The 22166-nt window shown below is 44.4% G+C and overlaps 1 protein-coding gene across 1 annotated transcript in view; it reads left to right on the top strand.

The window, feature by feature from the left end:
• Positions 1 to 7156: 7156 nt before the first annotated feature.
• LMBRD1 (LMBR1 domain containing 1) overlaps positions 7157 to 22166 on the top strand; it is a 413956-nt gene continuing 398946 nt past the window's right edge. The window contains exon 1 of the mRNA XM_082251576.1: positions 7157 to 7299. Coding sequence (XP_082107702.1) covers positions 7180 to 7299 — 120 coding nt within the window. The 5' untranslated portion in view covers positions 7157 to 7179. The remainder of the gene's footprint in view (positions 7300 to 22166) is intronic.

Here is a 22166-nt window from a genome sequence, read left to right as displayed (position 1 = left end):
GAAAAAATATATATTTTTTTCATAGTTTGTTATACGATTTTGCAAACAGGTACTTTTTCTCTATCACTGATGAGGCTGCACTGATGGACACTGATGAGGCGGCATTAATATGGTGGCACTGATGGGAACTGATAGGTGGCACTGATGGGCACTAATGAGGAGGCACTGATGAGGCTGCACTAATAGGTGGCACTGATGAGAACTTATAGGTGGTGCTGACAGGCTCTTAAAGGCGGCACTGAGAGGCCGCACTAATAGGCAGCACTGATAGGCAGCACTTATGGGAACTTATAATTGGCACTGATGGTCACTGATAGGCACTGGTAGGCGGCACTGATAGGTGACACTAATGATAAGGCACTGATGGGCAATGATTGGCAGCACTGATGGGCACTGACAGGTGGCACTGGTGGGCACTGTATGGCAGCACTAGTGGGCACTGATTAGCAGCACTGGTGGGCACTCAGCTGGGGACAGGGTAACATTATATGCACAAGCACATTTAAATGGACTTGACCCACAAATTAAAGTCAAACTCCAGCTATCACTTTTAAAGCAGGTACAAAGACAGTTTTTTTTTTTCATTTTTGAAATAAAGGTTTTACATAAATGAATAAAATCTGACCACTGTAAGCACACCTGTCAGTGGTAAATTATTTTTCCCAACCTTCTAACTGCTTCTTTGTTGAACAGATTGGTCTGTTGAGAGGAGTCAAGAAACATTAGACTTACAGGCTGGATCAACAGCTGATAATAAAGGAAAAAAAGGCTAAAAAAACAAATCCCAAATGATATTAGGTTGTTTCCTGTGCTGGATGAATGAATGGATGAATGAATGGAAAATCCACTTTGACTGAGTGAAATTCCTACGCGATTATTATTATTATTTTTGTAAATACACTCCTTTCATTCTGTTCAAATCTTCTGTATTCTGTACAACCAGTATGATGTTAAACTGCAACAAAAGTGCTTTATTATCTTTCACCTCTGTGGTCAAAAGGAATACTTCCAGGGGAATCCCATAAAACCTAAAAGGCACATTTCTGGACGTAGATTCCTTTAAAATATGTGCACCTAATTAAGACAACATGTGTGCCAATTTCTATACCATTACCAACATCAATGACAAATTCAGGTAGTTCTTACTACCACCATCCTAAGAACCTGTTGCTGCGGCAATGACAGAGTCTTAAAGAATTGCAAAAGTTCACAGATTAGGAAACTGGTGGTAATTCGGACCAACTCTGAGCTGGCATACATAAAGATGTTAATGCTCACAGTGGGACTTATCTATGCTCTATCCCCGGTCCCATTTACCTAAGTACTGGGAAAAAGGAGAATGTAAACAAAGGGGCTGGGTATAGCAGTGATGTCATTACCCAAATATGGCAATACTAAATGTTAAGAAATTACTCAAGTTACCAGGTGGTAGGATCCAAATGGGGAACTGAAAGACTAGTTCCCCATCAGGTCCACCTTACTTTTAATAAACAGTGCATGGCAGTGGGCAGATTTGAAAGCTGCTATTGGACTGAATAATGGCTATGGAACCACCCACTCTTATGCGCTGTCAGGTAGACCTTATAGGGAACCAGTCTCTTCTATACCCACTATACTACAAAAGTCCTTGTATGTACCTTGTACCTGCCGGTGTGGTACCAGGTACCATGTACCTGCCAGTGTGATGAGCAAAATGACCAAGGAAGGAAGTCCAGTGAAGAAGGAATGTCCAGTATAGGCAAAGCAGCCTTAGTGCTGGGCATTGACAGATTCATGTACCTGTTTCTGAAAAGTACATGAATCAACCACAAGTACCAACAATTCTTTATGAATCCCCCCTCCACGCTGTGCTCCACACCTGTGCTGTGCCGTACTCACCAGACCTGTGTAGTGCACCTTGAAGGATCTGCAGATAAACTCGGATCCCCCACTCCTGCACAGCCAGGCACGCTGAATCATCACAAGCACTCAGAGTCAGAGGACAGACTGTGACTTTGTCTTTGTTATTTATTGAGGGTTAATAACTTGAATAGGGATGGGAGGTTATGGGATGCCCAAATGAGCAAAACTTTGACAATAACTTCAGGGGCAACTTCCTATATAAAGTCTATATAAAGTATCCTTTACTCTCCTCCTGTACACACTTGCTTGCTGGCTCCAGCCTAATCACTCTTAGTTGATCTGACAGGCTCTCAATCAGGTTTAACAATGGCCCTTTACAGGCAGGGACTTGCAGCCCCTTGTTGTGGGGCTGCAAAAAAACAAAACAGCTTGTACTTCTCTTCTGTGGCTGCTGATCCCAGCACTACCTCTTCAGGCACTGACAACCCACCTGGCTGCTCGTTTCACTAGACCTCCAGGCTAACTTCTCCACACCAGTCCTCCAGTATGACTCTTCACCAGCCCACCCGGCTGACACTCAGGAGACCTCCAAGGGAAGGGTGAACACTTAAGCATACTGCTATCTTCAGGGAGACTGGCTACATGTGGCAGTGCTGATCTACAGACGCTATCCTTCCAGCACCGAGCCCCAGCCTGAGGCAGGACAACCCCCCCCCAGACTAGGGGGTGCACCTCAAGGGCCACCGACAGCCTCCTCAACACTGTATCTACATCTTCCACCTGACTGCCCCTGCTGGCATGGCTCATTTTTATTTATGAGGTAAGCTCTGCCCCCTGCCAGCCTGGAGCCCCAGCACCCGAGCCCCAGTCCGAGGCAGGACAACCCCCCCCCCAGACTAGGGGGTGCACCTCAAGGGCCACCGATAGCCTCCTCAACACTGTATCTTCATCTTCCACCCTACTGCCTCTGCTGGCATGGCTCATGTCTATTTATGAGGTAAGTTCTGCCCCTTGCCAGCCTGGGGCTGACCCCTGGCCAAGGCCTCATAAATATTCCAGGCAGCTCCTCCTAACAGAAACAGGGGGGGGGGGGCACCAGAGGAGCTGCCAGGATTTGTCATCCAGCCCTGACTCACTGAACCCTGACCCAGATTCCATAGCTCAGGCTTAGCCCTGAGCTAAACTAAATTTACCTACTCTAAACTCTATCACTACTTCTAGCACACACTAGAGGGTGCTACACCTGATAGACCTTACTGGATATTTATATGATATCACATTGCTTCCACCCTTCCTAACCGTCCACTTAATTCACATTTCAGGTATGGTTCACACCATACGTGTGTAGCACCCTCCTAGGTTGATGCTAGAGAGTGAGTATAGTTTTTGGCTCTATCTGCCTATCAGAGGAGCAGCAGGTAAACTCTATATTGCATTCTGCTTAACAGACAACAGGATCTGTGAGTTAGGTCTGCTCAATGTGCTCAGTGTGTGATTCATTTAGTCTGAGGGAGTGTCCCCACTGGTCTAATGGGGAGGCACATTGCACAGTGGAGGAACCTGACCAATGAGCACACAGGCTTTGATATAGCCCCAGTGATTGGCACAGATTGATGTCTGGGTGCATTGTGGGGTGTGGTATAAAAGCCAGGAGCACATGTGCTTGGGGTCTTTGGCTGGTGAGCAGAGTCCCAGAAGGAGGGTGGCGGCTACCTCCTCTGCAGTGGTTGGTGTATGGTCACAGGCAGTTGGCCTGGTGAGCCAGAAGGGTGGAGCTGAACCCAGAGGTCCAGGAGAGCTAACTAAAAGGAGTTGAGACACTGGAGAACCTGAAAAGCAGTATCATGAGTACAGATGATCGTGTCTAAGGGCATGACCAGAAAGGGGGCCACCCCGGAGTAGAGTAGTCAGAGGACGGGTGTCAGCTAGTGTATAGAAAGAGGGTATTAGGCGAGTGCCCTGAAGATAAGTGCTAAAAGAACTTTACCTCAGATTCATCTACAGTAGTGGCAGGATGAAGCTGCAGCTTTGCCCCATTCTCAGATAGAAGTCCTCAGCATTGTGAATAGTTCAAGTATTGGAGTATCCCACTCATCCCTTCTCCCATCCCCATATAAAATAAAAACAACAAAACAACAACCCCTAGACTGTACATTGACTGAGCCAAGAAAGTAAAGTGTTAAGATTCTGCATGCAGTTGCTATCGGTAACCCAGGGGACCCGTAAAGGTGAGAAATCCAACCACCTTCAAGGGGGCAGGGCTACACGTGCATGAAAACTGATGGGAAAACCGCACAGATTTCACTTGCAGGGACATGAGTTTTCATCATTTTCACATCAGTTTTTTGTGTTTCTTTCAGCGAGTTTTTAAGCACTCTGACATCAGTTTTCATGCATGCCAGTTATGTACCCTATTCACACCAATGCTGATTTCATATCAGTTTTTTTACATGCAGAAAACTCCATACACGTTGCAGATTCCTGTGCAGAAAAAATCTGCACATTGTGGTGTGAACAGGGCACATACCATTGTTTTCTTGAGCCCTTGCAGAAAAACTGACGTCTCTGCACAAGGTGTGAATGATGCTTAAGCAAAGCATTGCAACAGTGACATACTGTATATGCAACTCTGCCAGCTTTCATTGCAGCTTCACGTTGGGAAACAATAAAACCCTGGCCTAATGCTAAGCTTATGGTTTCTGGACACAGTCCCATTTTTACTGTCCTCTGCTGCAAGTGTAAACTAAGCCTGAGAGACCCAGCTGCCCCCCAGCCTGATATCAGGAACTTGCAGGGCTGCTGCTCATAGGCATGACACAATGACAACACTACCACAGCATTAGTAGACCGTGGTCAGCGTTGTCACCTATAACAGGAAGTGTACAGAGGTGGCAGATACTGGCTGCTGAAACAGGTATTTTCTGAAGGCGTACTACTTTTTACTAACATCAATATACAGCTTGCACTACCAGGCATGGGGGGTTTGGAGTGCATACAGTACAATACATTTTACAGACCTCCCAAATTTTTGAGATGGGACACCTATTAGCAAAAGTATGTAGGCATAGGACACATCACAGGTGTCAAACACAAGGCCCACAGGCCGAATCCGGCCCTCCAGGCCATTTTATGTGGCCCTCCCACCTTTCCTGTAGCTGCAGGAGAGCTCCAGTCCTCCTCCAGACCTTATACTTTCTGCTTTCCAGCAATGCCTCCAGCTTCTTCCCAGCAGCACCACAAGGTAAGGGAGGTGCACTGTGATGTAGGGGAGGGTGGGAGACTCAACTTTTGATGGTGGAGAGGCTCTTGACGTCTTATGTATGGGTAGGGGATGCTCTTGACATCTAATCTTACAGCTACAACCAGCCCTTTTCAGGGCAATCATAATGCTGATGCGGCCCGCGATTAAATTGAGTTTGACACCCCTGGGACACATCATCTGCCATGCCCCCTAAAGGAGAAAATATACATAAAAAAGATTAGGTAAACTCAAGTGTTTTTTTTTTTTTTTAACTACTGCTATTCCTTTGTATTGGCTTTTAAAATTTACGAATGCAGCAATTTAGAAATTGGATGAAAGGTTTAGCACTAGGAAACACTTTTTGAAAGATAAAAAGTGCATTTTATATACAACGATATAGATCAGACCACCAAATGAGGGACAAATGAAGAGAGAGGGACAGAGGGACTTTGTCCCAAATCAGGGACAGTCCCTCAAAAACAGTTGGGAGTTATGATTTAAAAAAAAAAAAAACACTGCCCTGCTGATTTTACAGATTAAAATGTGCTCCATATAATAATAATCACTCTCTGACAGTAAGTGCTCATTCATACCAGAAACTGCACATAACTGCGCACTTTTGTTTACATGCATTTAAAGCGAGTTTGAAGCACGTTTGATAAGCGTTTGACACGCGCTTGATTGCGTTTTGTGCTACGTTTGCAGTGCATTTTTCTAGACATTTTTTGGGCTTGGCTAAGGCCTCATGTACACTGCTACTTGTAAACGACAGTTTTGAAGCAGTTGGGCGTTTTTTTCAGAATCCCCTGAACCCTCCTCTATGTTATCTTATCTGTCCATGTACACTGGGTCGTTTACAGTCATTTAGAGGCAGTTGAGTTCAGTTACAGTCATTTAGAGGCAGTTGAGTTCAGTTACAGTCATTTACAGGCAGTTGAGTTCAGTTACAGTCATTTAGAAGCAGTTGAGTTCAGTTACAGTCATTTAGAGGCAGTTGAGTTCAGTTACAGTCATTTACAGGCAGTTGAGTTCAGTTACAGTCATTTACAGGCAGTTGAGTTCAGTTACAGTCATTTAGAAGCAGTTGAGTTCAGTTACAGTCATTTAGAGGCAGTTGAGTTCAGTTACAGTCATTTAGAGGCAGTTGAGTTCAGTTACAGTCATTTACAGGCAGTTGAGTTCAGTTACAGTCATTTAGAAGCAGTTGAGTTCAGTTACAGTCATTTAGAGGCAGTTGAGTTCAGTTACAGTCATTTACAGGCAGTTGAGTTCAGTTACAGTCATTTAGAGGCAGTTGAGTTCAGTTACAGAAATTTACAGGCAGTTGAGTTCAGTTACAGTCATTTAGAGGCAGTTGAGTTCAGTTACAGAAATTTACAGGCAGTTGAGTTCAGTTACAGTCATTTAGAGGCAGTTGAGTTCAGTGTCGTTTTTTGGAAAGCAATTATTTGCGTTCAGGATGTTCAGAACGTGTGTTTACCGGAGTTTCAAACGCAAAACGCGACCAAATGCGATCACCCGCGTTTAGCGCTTGCGTTTTTACTGTTTAAAGGGGAATGATTTTTTGACCTCTAAAAACGGATCTGAGTGCAAACGCCCGCTAAACATGGCTGCAAACATGACACAACGGACATTTTAAACGTCCTTTATATAGCTGTAAAATTCCAGGGTTCAAAGGACTTTTTAAAGCGCCCCGTGTACATGTAGCCTTAAAGGGGCATGGTGCAGAGTGTTTGAAGTGTATTCCCTGCAATTGTGGTGAGGATAAATGCAGCATGCTCTACTTTTTATTTTTAATTCACTGTAATGGTATGAACTTTCTCCACAGGATTACCCTGATTTTAGGCTGTCTATGCAGCTGGAGTACACTTCAAAAGGCACTCAAACTGGTTCGATGTGTCAATGCCTTTTAAATGGAGCGATTTCTCCACCACGCATTTGTCCCAACACACACAGAATAGCACTCTTCGCACATGCGCTCACTGCACCGGGGAATTTAGCGTTTCTTGGTTACCATGGTGAGCAGACGCGCTGTAGACAGGAAGAGGGCGGGGAGAAAACGGATTGGCTGCTGGGGGTTGCCTTTACCCTGACAGATGCAGGCGGGTGGTGTGTGCCTGTCACGGGTTTTGTCAGCTGAAGCAGGAAGCGGGAAGATGGCGGCGGGGTTTACAGAACTGATGATCGGATGGTGTATCTTCGGGGTGATCTTGCTGGTAGGCACAGCGATCTAGGAGGTGCCAGGGTTCCTGTGCCCTCCCATTGAGGAAGTGCAAGGGGCACAGCGTGGTGTGATTGTGCTGTGTGTCTGTGAGTCCTACACCTGATAGACAGCTATGCAGTCACAGGACAAGTGACAGATGAGCAGTGCACGGGTTTTGTTATTATTCTGTACACCCAGGAATTCAGTGTGTGAAGCTATGGAAAAGATCTGTTTGTGCTGCCAGTATTTTCTGGCTCTGTGTACTTCCTGTGATAGGTGACTACTTACCCCCTAAAAATATATGCTGATACTGTGTGCTGCTAGGGGTTATGATCAATAATAATATTGCTTCAAAACCGAAAACTAGTGATTTCCCTCACACCTTCCACACTATCACAATTATGTGATCCAACATATACATTAAATAATACAAGTGCTGGGCTTCACCTTTTAAAAAAAAAAAAAATTATAAAAACTATAAAAAAAACACTGCATAAAATGTAAACGTGGATCCTGCCACTCTATTGCTTAAACACCTTGTGCTGATTGACTAGAACAGTGTAAACCACAAATTGAATGTCCACACAAATAATAAAGCAAATAGGAATGAAAATAAAGTTACATTTAAAAATAAAAAGTCAATCAATGGCAGGAGTCCAATAAATGTCACCTAGGAGTCCAATAAATGTCACCTAGGAGTCCAATAAATGTCACCTAGGAGTCCAAAAAAAGGTCGCCTAATAGTGTTAGGCCAAACACATTAATCCCCATGATTATTCTGTAAACTTCAATTAACAATCCATTAAGTGCTGCATGCACTTAACCTCTGGAAGATTTACCCCACCCTCCTGACCAGGCCATTTTTTTTTGCGATTTGGGACTGCGTTACTTTAATTGAAAATTGCGTGGTCATGCAAAACCGTACCCAAATAAAATTTGTCTTTTTTTCCCCCCCCCCCACAAATAGAGCTTTCTTTTGGTGGTATTTGATCATCTCTGCGGTTTTTATATTATGCGCTTTAAACAAAAAAAAGACTGACAATTTTGAAAAAAAAAAAAAAAAAAAAAAGTATATATTTTTTTACTTGCTGCTATAAAATACATTCAATAAGAAAAAAAAAATGTAAAAAATCTAAGGCCTTCGTAAATTTTGGCCAATATATATTCTGTTTATATGTTTTTCGTTAAAACAAAATCCTTATGTGTTAATTGATTGGTTTATAGCGTCTTTTTATTTTTTTGTACTTTTTATGGCGGCGATCAGTGACTTTATAGCAGGGCTGCGATTTTGTGGTGGATATTCTGACACTAACTGACACTTTGTGGGAACCAGTGACACTAATAGAGTGATCAGTAAAAAAAATGTATGCACTGTCCCTGTACTGATAAATTTGGCTGGGAAGGGGTTAAGCATCGGGGTGATCAAAGGGTTAATCGTGTGCCCCCCACACACACACACACACACACACACACTAACTGGACAGGGCTCTGTTTATTGTTTATATAGGCAGGGCTCTGTCCTGTGTACATTCCGGAGGATCAGAGCCCATTCACACTAGCACGACTTGTGAGGCGACTTGTGTTGCCCCAGGTCGCTTGACATAACAAAAGCAATGTTAATCAATCAGTGCCGTCTTAATTGGCACTACTGAAGTCGCTCCGACTTCAGAAAAGGGTCCTGTACTACTTTGAGGCGACCTGTGATCCGACTGTCCCATATACTTCAATGGGAGTCGCCTCCTTATCTTAATTGACACGACTTGTTATCAGACTTTCCAGGAAGAAGAAAGAGATTAGCCAGGCATTCCCCACAGACAAAGTCGCCTGTCTCTTCAAAGTAGTGCACAAGTCTCTTCCAAGTCTCTTCAAGTCCCGGGGCGACTTTCTGGTCGTGGTAGTGTGAACCGGCTCTCAGTGGGTGTCAGCGGTAATCCATTGGTGTTTAATTACAGCACGGCTGGGTCAGCAGTGACGTGTACCCCCTACCCAGAAGTGCTAGATCACGTACTTCGTACCCTATCTGGCACAGCAGAGCCACATTGCTGCTGTGCATCTGTTATACGGTCGACAAGTGTTTAACCGCAGGCTACTTAATGCTGTGGTTGTGTTGTCACTCTGCCACGCACATTGTTGCCTGTGTGCCGCAAGCTTTCAAGTTCACGCAAACAGCTCATGACTCCTAACAAATTAATGATTAGTCAGGCCGGCGCAACTAGGGCACTACCCACCTAATATGGCAACATGGCCATTTGACAATAAAAAGAAAGGGTTGGGACTTTGTGTGAGGTATATGACATGTGACTAGATAATTAGCAAAAACACGATGACCTATTTATTAATGTACAAGAACAAGTAAAATTGCACATAGCAACGATACACACATGGGAATTGGAAAATTCACACATATCTATCTTTCTATCTATATCTCACACACATATCTCACACACGGTAAATACCGTAACATTTTGTATTTCATGTATATACAACCACAATGGTATCGTAACACTGTGACATATGGTGATAGGAGCCGATTTGTCCTCCATATCATAATTAGAGTCTAACAAATATTGTTCTAATGATATCCAAAAAACAAAGGTGTATATAAAACATAGGTGTAAAATTTGCATCTAAAGCTCCACGCATTTCTTGGATTCGCTCCACTTCCTCAGGAGAAGATGTGTAATATATATCTGTGAAAAGATAACATATATAGAGAGATACCAATACAGTATGTTATATTGATAGTCCCAAAAAACAGGGAGTAAAACTTAAGTTATATTTTATCATTGGTATAGAAATCTTGGGAGATACCGTTTTTTGTTTGGTCTACTATATTGAGACCTCTATCGCTCCAGGGCCATGTATATGTGTGCCTATGTCTCCCTGGATCCAAATGCCACAGCTCCCGGGACAGATGCCCCCACTGCCTAGTACTGCATGGTTGAAATTGGAGCCCTTTTGTATTCCTAGGAGGAAGTTTCTGTTTTTTTCCTTCTATATCTACTTTTTTACTCCCTTTTTTTTTTGGGACTATCAATACGCCGTAATGGTATCTCTCTTTATATATTGATATCTTTTTGCAGATCTATATTACACAGGAAGTGGAGCGAATCCACGAAATGTGTAGAGCTTTATGGATGCAGTTTTTACACCTATATGTTTTAGTATACTTTCGTTTTTTGGATATCAGAGAAATAGTTGTTAGACTCTAATTATATGACATGGAGAACAAATTAACTCCCATCACCATATGTCAGAGTGTTAAGATAGCATTGTGGTTGTATATACATGAAATACAAAATGTTACCGATATTTACTGTGTGTGTATATATGTATATATAATTAATATACATTTTCCAATTCCCATGAGTTTATCATTGCTATGTGCAATTTTACCTGTTCTTGCACTTTTAATAAATGTGTTTTTGCTAATTATCTAGTCACCTGTCTTATACCTCACACAAAATCCCAACCCTCTCCTCCTTTTTTATTATAGATTCAGGGATGGAAGTGCATGACAGTGTCATGCACTTCATTTAACAACTTGCTGACCAGCCGCCGCCTATGTACGATGACAGGTCGGCAGGTTACCGCAAATCGCCTGTACGGCGGTTAGCTGGAGCGACCCTGGGGGTGCACATGCCCACTCGCCAGCGAAGAAGTTGATCGACTGGACCAGCGGCTGCGATTGACGCCAGGCACTCGCGATCGCTCCCCGTAGAGAGAGAGTGGCATTCTGCTGTTGTAAACACAGGACACCGGTCTCTCAGGAATCAATACAGAGCTCCCGTGTTCCTCCTATTTAGGAACACAGGAGCTCTGTATTGATTTCCACAAGCCCATCCCCCTCAGTTAGTGCATATTTTTAGCACGGATTACTGTAGTAATGTCACTGGTCCCCCCCAAAAGTGTCACAAATGTCAGTTAGGGGTTCGATCTGTCCGCCGCAATCCCTCTAAAAATCGCTGATTGCCCCCCCTTGCTAGTAAAAATAAATAAATAACCATGACATAAATCTTTCCCCTAGTTTGTAGACGCGATAACTTTTGTGCAAACCAATTAAAATACGCTTATTGGGATTTTGTTTACGAAAAATATGTAGCAGAATACAAATTGGCCTAAAATTATTAAAAAAAAAAAAAAAAAAAATGGGATTTTTTTTGGGGGGGGGGGGGGGGGGGGGAATGTTATGTAGTAGAAAGTGAATAATGTTTTTTTTTTTTTTCTGAACTGTCACTCCGTTTTTTTGTTTAGCGCCAAAAAAAATGCACAGGAGATCAAATACTACCAAAAGAAAGCTCTATCTGTGGGAAAAAAAGGACATCAATGTTATTGGGGCACAGCATCACACAACGCACAATTGTCAGTTAGTCACGCAGTGCCGAATCGCAAAAAATGGCCTGGTCATTTAGTGGGGGTAAAACCTTTCGGGCCAGAAGTTCGACAACCTTCTTTCATGTAACTGGCCATTTGACAATGCCATTGACCCAGTATGACCATGTTGCTGTATCAGGACAAGGATGTCACAAGCATTCCCACAGCTTTGTTACATGTGGCTGCGTAGTGGGGAATGCTGTGGCCATGGCTGGTTTGGCAAAATGTTTACTTGGTCTGTGTAGGTCCAAATGTATATACAGAGAACAAAATAAACCTATTTAGTTGGTGTTCGTCCCTTGTGTACACTGCTAGGAATACGTGTTTCAGAGTAATTAATGAGCCAATTAAATCCATTCATGTCAAAACGTAAGTACATCCTATAGGAAAATTTTAAGTTTTCAACATATTTGAACAGGCAATCATTGGAACTTGATTCCAACAGTGCCTACAGATAAAGGTGATAGACTTGAACATGTGACACCTAAAATTGACATGGTGTATTCATTTTCATGATCTAAATCAGGGGTCTCCACACTTTCTAAACAAAGGGCCAGTTTACTGTCCTCCAAACTTTAGGGGGGCCGGGCTGTGGCCATTGGGAGTAGAGACTGTCCTGGCATCAGTGGGAGTATTGGTATTAGGAGGAAGGACTAGTGCCCCTTGATTGGGGCCCTGACGGGGGGGCTAGTGCCCCTTGATTGGGGCCCTGGCGGGAGGACTAGTGCCCCTTGATTGGGGCCCTGGCGGGAGGACTAGTGCCCCTTGATTGGGGCCAGCTGGAGGACTAATGTCTTGTATCAGTGGAAGGAAAAGTGCCCCAAGGGCCAGATAAAGGAAAGCAAAGGGTCGCAGCTAGGAGAACACTGATCTAAATTAACAAAACAATGCAGATGTGTTATTTGGAAAAAGTAAGCACGCCCCCACATTTAGAACCACTTCATATACCGTATATGAAATTAGGTGTTCTAGATTACGTGTTATTGATTAACACCTCCTTGTCTAACAACGTATGTTTAAAAGCGCTGTGGTATACAAGGGGTTAAAGCAAGCCACCTAATCACTTTCATGGGGCTGTGAAGATGTGGTTCCCTTTTCTCCAGGGAACTCAGGAGCAGTGAGAAACCTCTCCCATAGCGAGAACTGGAGAATATCGGGGAACATGATTTCCTTATTTACCCAGAAATGGCATGTATTGCATCGCTTCTGGGTTTATTGCTTTCTTTCCTCTACTACTGTAGCAAAGAATGCAGCTAGTCAATCACCACCCATGCTTGATTAGCTGCAATGGAGGGCAGGGGAGACCTTTGGGTTCTAATAGTCTCCTTAAAGAGGACCTGTGCCCAATGCGACCATGTAGGGTGCTTGCTACCCCCCCTTGTGATAGAAATAAAGTTAAATGAAGAAAAAAAAAAAAGTGTTATTAAAATTGAAAAAAAAAATGAAAATAAATTAAAAATTTAAAGCACCCCTCATAACCCCCATAAACACTGCAATTCAAACCCGCTGCATAGGGTGAGCATGTGTATGTAAACATAAGTTGCAGAGAGAAGAGCCACCGCACACCAAATCAATCGTAAGCTTCCACGTTTATTGTACATACTATTCACAAGCATGGCAAAAAACAGCCCTGGCTTAGGACCACCCCCTCTAATGCATTTTACCCAATCAAAGCTTAGACTGGACATGCATTATACAATCTTCTTGTATAATTTTCCTTTAAATTTACCAAAACCATAATAATATGAGATTAAACCTGAACACTTTCAATTTGTGTGCCATCAGTCAGGCCCTTGCATTACATAGATGAAGATAAATCTAAAGGAAATTGAACAAGAAAATTGTACAATGTATGGCCAGCTTTAGCCATAAGCGTGGATGCTTGTGATCGATCTGGTGTGTGGTGGCCCTTCTCACTGCTCCTAACTTACATAGTTACATAGTTACATAGTTAGTGAGGCTGAAAAAAGACACAAGTCCATCCAGTTCAACCTATGTGTGTGTGTTTGCTTTTAACCATACATTGTATACCCCTGTATGTTGTGGTCTTTAAGGTGTCCATCCAATAGTTTTTTGAAACTATCAATGCTCCCCGCTGATACGACTGCTTGCGGAAGAGAATTCCACATCCTTACCGCTCTTACAGTGAAGAACCCCTTACGCACTTTAAGGTTAAACCGCCTTTCCTCTAGTTTTAGTGAGTGGCCACGTGTCTTATTGTATTCCCTTACTCTAAATAGTTTGTTCCTTATGCTAGGGTCGCCAGTACAGTATTTGTACATTGATATCATATCCCCCCTCAATCGTCTCTTCTCCAGAGAGAATAGGTTCAGTGCTTGTAGTCTTTCCTCATAGCCGATGTCCTCCATTCCCCTAATTATTTTTGTTGCCCTTCTCTGGACTTTCTCCAGTTCCAGCACATCCTTCCTGAGGACCGGTGCCCAGAACTGGACAGCATACTCCAGATGTGGCCGGACCAGAGTCTTGTAGAGTGGAAGAATAATCTCTTTATTTCTGGAGTGAATCCCCTTTTTTATACATCCCAGTATTCTGTTGGCTTTGCTTGCAGCGGCTTGGCATTGCATGCCACTTCCAAGCCTGTTGTCTACCAGTACCCCCAGGTCCCTTTCCATCCTAGACTCACCCAGAGGTTCCCCCCCTAGTGAGTAGCTTGCTTTCTGGTTTCTGGCCCCCAAGTGCATTACTTTACATTTTTCTACATTAAATCTCATCTGCCATGTAGTTGCCCACCCCGTTATTTTGTTCAGGTCTGCTTGCAAGGTTTCCACATCCTGCATAGAAGATATTGGCATGCCTAGTTTAGTATCATCCGCAAATACTGAGATTGTACTAGATATCCCCTCCTCTAGATCATTTATGAATAAATTAAACAGGATTGGTCCCAGGACAGAACCCTGGGGGACCCCACTTTCCACACCCGCCCAATCCGAGTACTCCCCATTAATCACCACCCTCTGTACTCTCCCCTGGAGCCAGTTCTCTATCCAGGTACTCCCCTTATGGTCCATACCTACCTTCCTTAGTTTGTACAGTAAGCGTTTGTGGGGAACGGTGTCAAAGGCCTTTGCAAAGTCCAGATACACCACATCCACAGGCTTACCTTTATCTAAGTGGCAGCTCACTTCATCGTAGAAGGTTAATAGATTGGTTTGGCATGAACGATTTTTCATGAATCCATGCTGATTACTACTTATAATACAGTTTTCATTACTAAAGTCTTGTATGTGGTCCCTTATCATCCCCTCCAAAATTTTGCAGACTACTGATGTTAGGCTGACCGGCCTATAGTTACCCGGGATATATCTCGGCCCCTTTTTAAATATTGGTACCACGTTGGCTTTTTTCCAATCAGCTAGCACCATACCTGTCTGTAAACTATCCTTAAAGATCAAGAATAATGGTCTGGCAATCACCTGGCTGAGCTCATTTAGAACCCTTGGGTGCAAGCCATTCGGTCCCGGGGATTTATTTATGTTAAGTTTCTCTAGTTTAGCTCTAAGTCTATCCTCTGTTAGCCATGGCGGCACTTCCTGAGGTGTATTATTTAGTTCGGCCTTACAAGCGGGGTTCGTGTAGCCCCCCGATTCCTTTGTGAAGACTGAAGAAAAGAAATTATTTAACACTTCCGCCTTTTCTCTGTCCTCAGTGGCCATTTTTCCTTTATCATCTTTTATGGGGCCAATGTGTTCTGGCCTCGCTTTCTTACTGTTTATATACTTAAAGAATTTCTTGGGGTTCTTTTTACTCTCCTCCGCTATATGTCTTTCGTGTTCTATTTTAGCCGCCCTGATTTTATCTTTACATTTCTTATTACACTCTTTGTAATGCTTAAATGCTGCCAATGACCCCTCAGTCTTGTATTTTTTGAAGGCCTTTTCTTTAGCTCTAATATACATTTTTATGTTGGAGTTTAGCCACCCAGGGTTTAGTTTTGCTCTTTTAAATTTATTTCCCTTTGGAATGCACTGGCCCACCCCCTTGTTAAGTATGCTCTTGAAGCACTCCCATTTTTCCTCCATGTTCTTTGTTCCCAGGGTTCTATCCCATTTGATATTTTCTAGCAGCGAGCGCAGTTTAGGGAAATTGGCTCTTTTGAAATTCAGTGTCCTTATATTACCCTTGTGTTTCCTATTACTGTAATTAATACTGAAACCAATTGACCTATGGTCACTGTTCCCTAAGTTGTCCCGTATTTCTATATCCGTGAGCAGGTCTGTATTGTTGGTAATCAGTAGGTCAAGTACCGCATTGTTTCTTGTCGGTGCATTCACCATCTGACCCATGAAATTGTCCTGCAAAACATTTAGGAACTGCCGAGCCTTGGCTGAATGCGCCGTTCCTTCTGCCCAGTCTATATCAGGATAATTAAAGTCCCCCATTATAATGACATTTCCCATCCTTGCTGCCAATCCTATCTGTAACATGAGGTCCACCTCACCCTCCTCCCTCTGGTTTGGGGGCCTATAGCATACGCCCAATATTACCTTCCCCACCGTGCCTTTCCTTTGAAGCTCTACCCATAGGGATTCTGCCTCGTCCATAGCTCCATTATTAATATCATCCCTCATATTTACCTGTATACTGTTCTTAATATACAAACATACCCCTCCCCCTTTTTTACCCTCTCTATCTCTGCGATAAAGGGAATACCCCTGAATGGTCGCCATCCAGTCATGAGAGCTGTCAAACCAAGTCTCAGTTATCCCCACAAAATCTAAGTCCTCCTCAAACATCAGCAGCTCCAGCTCTCCCATCTTGTTGGCCAGGCTTCTGGCATTGGTATATAAGCCTCGTAATTTTGATGTTTTTAGGCTGCTCTCTTGATTTTTCCCCGTACCCACCCTGGGTATAGGGGCTCCGAACACCCTACCTCTAATGCCCCCATTTCTGCCCTCTGAAACTTGCTTTCCACTGGCTAATTCTACATCTGTACCCTCCCCCCCATTCCCTAGTTTAAAAGCCCCTCTAACTTTTTGGCCATCCTCTCACCCAGTACGGCTGCACCCACCCCATTTAGGTGCAATCCATTCCTACCAAAGAGCCGGTGACCGACTGAGAAGTCGGCCCAGTTCTCCAGGAACCCGAAACCCTCCTTACTACACCAGCTCCTCAGCCACTCGTTAACTTCCCTAATCTCCCGCTGCCTCTGGGAGGGCAAGCTCAAATTCTTCTAGGGGGAATTTTAGGTGTAACTTTAATATTTGTTTTCTGGATGATCGGCGGGTGCCGGCAGTCATCCGTAGGCCGGCACTCGCTGATCGACATCTGCTGTATCTAATCACAGCAGAGCTGGGTGGCTGGTGGTGTGCTCCCCCCTACCTGGAAGTGTTGGATCATGTACCTAGTACGTGATCCAGTGGATCATTTATCTTGTAGGTGATCCAGTGCAGAAGAGCCGTTGTATATCTGTTATACGGTTGGCAAGTAACTATAGAATCTGAAGACAGCATTTCAGGAGAATGTCACGCTAACTGTGAAGCATGATGGTTTACGCAAGGAAACCCACAAACCTCTTGCAACTGAAGGAATTTTGAGGAGCAATTACAGAGTCCGCGTTCGAGACTGGGAGGCAGTTATGCAAACTGCTTACAAAAGTAAATTCTTCTTAAAGCGACCTTCACCCTTCTGAGGAAGATCCTACCTATCCACCCCTTTTCCCTTCCTCTGGCCAAATTGGACAATTTTATTTATTTTTTTCTTTTGTTTGTTTTTTTTTAATTAAAAGTCTGCCCCGCCTCCCCATGCATGTCACTCGCCTTAGGCAAATGACGTGCACACTGCCTGTAGTGCCTCCCGGGATATGTACGTCACATGGAGCCAAAGGCTTTCATTGAAGAACAGGAGGAGGAGCCTATCCACACATCGAGAGGCCCGCCCAGAAGAGCCAGCGGGCCTTTTGATGATGTCCGATATAGAACATGACAGCGTGGACAAAGCTTTGGCCGGGCATGAGCTGATCTTAGCAGGTCAACGCTGGATCCACTGGATAGGTGAGTATCTGAAATGTGTAGATACCACCATCAGGTACGTTTTGGAAGGAGAGCTCGGCCGGAGCTCCTCTTTAATCTCTTCAAGACAGCGCTTTATCCAAATGATGGCAGGGACACAGCCACTGGCCTCAGTCTTACATGGGTGTGGGTGCATGACCTTGAACACACCCTAGGTCAGATGTCAGATTGGGAGCAGCAGCTGTCTCTGTTCAGCTGTTGTCAACTGTGGCACAGCCACTGGTTCCCAGTTTACAGCAATAGGACTCCCTGCCCAGGGATGAACAGAACATATACAGGCCTTGTTCACGCAAACGCATACACCCTGTGTGAACAAGGCCTTATGGCCATAATGTTCACTAATGAGGGCCTACATATGCTGTATGAGCACAAAGCAGGCATTTAAAAGAAATGTAAAAAAGGAAACTTTGAGTGTTTTTAATATTATTTACAGTGTGTGTGTGTGTTTTGTATATATAGTTTGTGGCAGAGCGTTGCCCTGCCCGGGGTTTAAAAAGCACTCATGACCCAGGCAGGTTGAGAGGCTCCAGGGAGCTTGTGAAATGCAGGCTTTTCAGTTTCCTGTGTGTTTTAAAAGTCCAGTTTGGGGCCTGGAGATTTCTGAGTGATCCGGGTGGGATAAAATCTCTAATCCTGGGTCCAGGTATTCAGTATAGCCAGCATACTAATTGGTCAGGTGTGTGCTGGGCTTTTAATAATGACCTTACCATGGTTCTGTGCTCCAGCCCGGCAGACAGGAGGTCTGGCCCAGGAGTCAAGAGGGCTCCACATGGGAGTCAGTGCAGCACGAGGCTGCTAGCTATGTGCATCCAGTTGGAGAGTGACCAGTCTGTAGGAGACAGACAAGGGCCTGGATTTTAAGGCCAGAGCAGCAGCGCTGCAAGTTCAACCCAGAGGGGCTAAGTGATCATTTGTGTTGGTGAGCAAAGGAATGCTGGAAACCCCTACGACGGAAACCCTGTTATTTTGTGCCTGATGAACTTTCTTTTAATAAAAATGGGCAAAGAAGGCCCTTAAAGGAAGAAAAGCGAGTGGCGGTGTCCTTTAAAAGCTTTGCACTTGATATATGCAATTTTTTTTCCATTGACCAAGCATTTAAAATGGTTAATAACAACAAGACCTACTGTGTGTGGTTTATTCATAAAATGGGGATAAAGTAAAAAATACTTTTCCCAAGTCATCCTCCAGGACGCTCACATGGGATTGGCTCCTCCTCCTACTGGAAACGCAAGCACAGTTAAGTTTAAAATGGCTGCCCCTCAGTTTTCTTGTGATTCCTGTCCTGCTTACACGAGCATGGTACACTCTTTCATCCCCTGTTTATTTTCTTTCCCTGTCCTTGGCAGGCGTCCCGGCACACCTCTTCCCTCCACTTGCTCAAGGCTGGTGAGATCACCATGCCCCAGGTGCCTCTTAGGGACGAGGGAGGTGGACCTTTTGGGGGGGGTTAACTTTGTGGGACCCCCCTTTTTTCTGGACCTAGCTCTGGCTTCCCTTAACCTCCCTGGCGGTCTGATTATATCCAGATTTCTGTGCTAAAAGTGGTACATTCTTTTGCATGGAAATCTGTTTTACAATTAAAACTCGCCTTCCCCTGCGATTCCTCCCGCTGTGTGCCCGGCCGATGCCGGAACCTGTCTTCCGCTTCCCTTCCCTATGAGCGTTGCGACGCAGGGGGGTGAAACTGGCGGCAATTTAAAAAAAAATGTAAGTACACTAAATGACATGATGCAAAGTTTTGATCCTAACGGATTACACTGTATCATGCCATTTCACCACAGGATTGCACCTGGTGACTTTTCCAGTGCCCTGCCTGTGCTTTTCCAGTTCTTTGTGCCTGGAAAATTGATAACGACCATGGCATCCAAAAAGCGTTTTTTGCGCAAAAGCGATTTTTAGACAAACTGGAAAACAGCGACAGCGAAACTGAGTTACTTGAAGAACTGAGCGATAGCGATTCGTGCGAAAATTCGTCATCAGGTGCGGAAAGTGATGAAATCGGTCGATTCTGATGTCTCTTTCTGGCACATAGCTCCGTTGGAAATTCTGAAGAATCATTTGATCTGTTCCCAAATTCCACAAGCTATGTGCCAAAAAGAGACATCAGAATCGTCGCTGTCGTCACTTTCCGTACCTAATGACGAATTTTCCCCACAAATCGCTATCACTCAGTCCAAGTAACTCCGTTTCGCTGTCGCCATTTTCCAGTTAGTCTAAAAGTGCTTTTACGCAAAAAGAACGCTTTTTGGACGCCATTGTCATTCAAAATTTTCCAGGCCCTCTCTCTCTCTCTCTCTCTCTCTCTCTTTCTCTCTTTCTCTCTTTCTCTCTTTCTCTCTTTCTCTCTTTCTCTCTTTCTCTCTTTCTCTCTTTCTCTCTTTCTCTCTTTCTCTCTTTCTCTCTTTCTCTCTTTCTCTCTTTCTCTCTTTCTCTCTTTCTCTCTTTCTCTCTTTCTCTCTTTCTCTCTTTCTCTCTTTCTCTCTTTCTCTCTCTCTCTCTCTCTCAAAAATGCAGACCAACCCTCCACTGCAGGTGGTCCCCGTACAAAGGTAACTAGACCATTGATGGTCCCAATGGTACGGTTAGCCTCCTCTGACTCAGACTCACAGGAAGAGGAAGGAGAGGTCCTATTCCAGGACAGCCCGGACTCCAAGGATCCAGACGGAGCATTACCGCCTTAAATAACAAAACATTTGTTTCCTACTGAAGAAACAGAGGAGCTCCTAAAAGCCATCTATATCACGGAGGACCTGCAGAAAGTAGAGGTTCCAAACTCTGTACAAGATCGTTTGTACAGGGGTTTACCAGAACCTTTCTGGTCCACCAATCCTTGAAGGGGATAATCAGCAAGGAATGGGAATGCCCCGAGAACAAGTGTTCCCCCCCCCAAGGCACTTAAAAGAAGATTCCCCTTCGATGAGACAGAGGGTATCTCGTCCAAATGCCCCAAGCTCGACGCATCACTGGCCAAGGTCTCTAAAAAATCGGACTTGTCCTTTCGAAGACATGGGCCTGCTTAAGGAACCCATGGATAAAAAGATTGATGTGACACTCAGAAGAACATACGAAGTGGGGGCCTCGTCATTTCAACCCAACATGGCTAACACTTTGTGGTCAGGAACGTAACCTTCTGGCTGGAACAACTCAGGGGGTATTAAGAAAAAGTCCAGGGTACAGAGGAAGCTCAAGACTCCTTACTCCTGATCGAAAAAGGGGGCGCTTACATGGCTGATGCAGATGATCAGCTGCAGAGGCAGTCAGGATATCAGCCGACACCACAGGCCTGATAGACTCAGCCAGAAGAGCCCTCTGGCTCAAAACCTGGGACCGAGATTACGCTTCCAGGAACAAGCTGTGCAGTATTCCTTTTGACGGGAGTCTCCTGTTCGGCCAAGAACTGGATAAAGTCTTGGTGAGGTAGGCAGACAAATTTAAGGGTTTTCCATATAAAAGGAAGGAGAAACCCAAGAAATCTTTTCGCCGAGAGGAGAAGCCCAATCCAAAAGCGAAAAACCGAACGCACGACATACACTCAGGAGCCAGCCTACGGTCTCTTTCGGCCATCCATATAAAAGGGTCTACAAATGTTCTGGCAGATTTCTTGAGCCGTAAACAGCTGGACCCAGCAGAGTGGGAGCTGAATCATAGAATTTTTAACTCGATTACTCGGAGGTGGGGAACTCCGGACGTAGACCTCTTCGCCACGAGAACAACAGGAAGGTGACAAAGTTCTCCTTGCACAAGGAAAGGAATGCTGTGGGCACAGACACCTTGGGGTTCCATTAGAGGTTCAACCTTGCTTATGCCTTCCAACTGATTCCCAGCACCATCAGGAAAATCCAATTAGAAAGAGCGAGGGTAAGCTTGATAGCTCCGTTTTGGCCGACATGGGCGTGGTTCACACCATTGAGGAAAATGGCAGAGGAAGACCCCTGGATTCTTCCGTTTCAGAGCAACCTCCTGGTTCAGGCCGAAGCCAATCACCAACACATTCAGACACTAAACTTAGCAGCCTGGATCCTGAACGTAGCCTTGTACTAAGCAAAGGGTTCTCCACCAGAGTTACCGATACCCTGCTCCAGAGCAGGAAACCGGTAATTGGAAAGATCTACATCGAAGTGTGGAAAGTATACAGGACCAAAATGGAACCAAACAACAGGAACCTGAATGACATTAGCACCATTTTAGAATTTTTACTAAACGGGGCAGACAAGGGGCTGGTAGTAAGTACTCTCTAGGTACAGGCAGCCGCCCTGTCAGTTTTTTTGGAGAGGCCAGATGTTGACGACCCGCTGGTAAAACGGCTTTTTAGATCTAGATCTAGGCTTTTTAAACCTCAGTGTTGCCCCCTGGGATCTTTTATTGGTACTTCAGGCACTCGCCAAGACTCCGTTTGAGCCCCTAACAGACTCTTTCCTGAAGAATCTTACCTTGAAAACGGTGCTCCTTGTCGCTATCACCTCCGCCAGACAGGTGA

The sequence above is a fragment of the Pelophylax lessonae genome (assembly GCF_965119305.1).
Source record: "Pelophylax lessonae genome assembly, chromosome: 3".
Taxonomy (NCBI): domain Eukaryota; kingdom Metazoa; phylum Chordata; class Amphibia; order Anura; family Ranidae; genus Pelophylax; species Pelophylax lessonae.
Note: the sequence above shows the minus strand (reverse complement) of the source record. Positions and strands in the feature narration are given on the sequence as shown.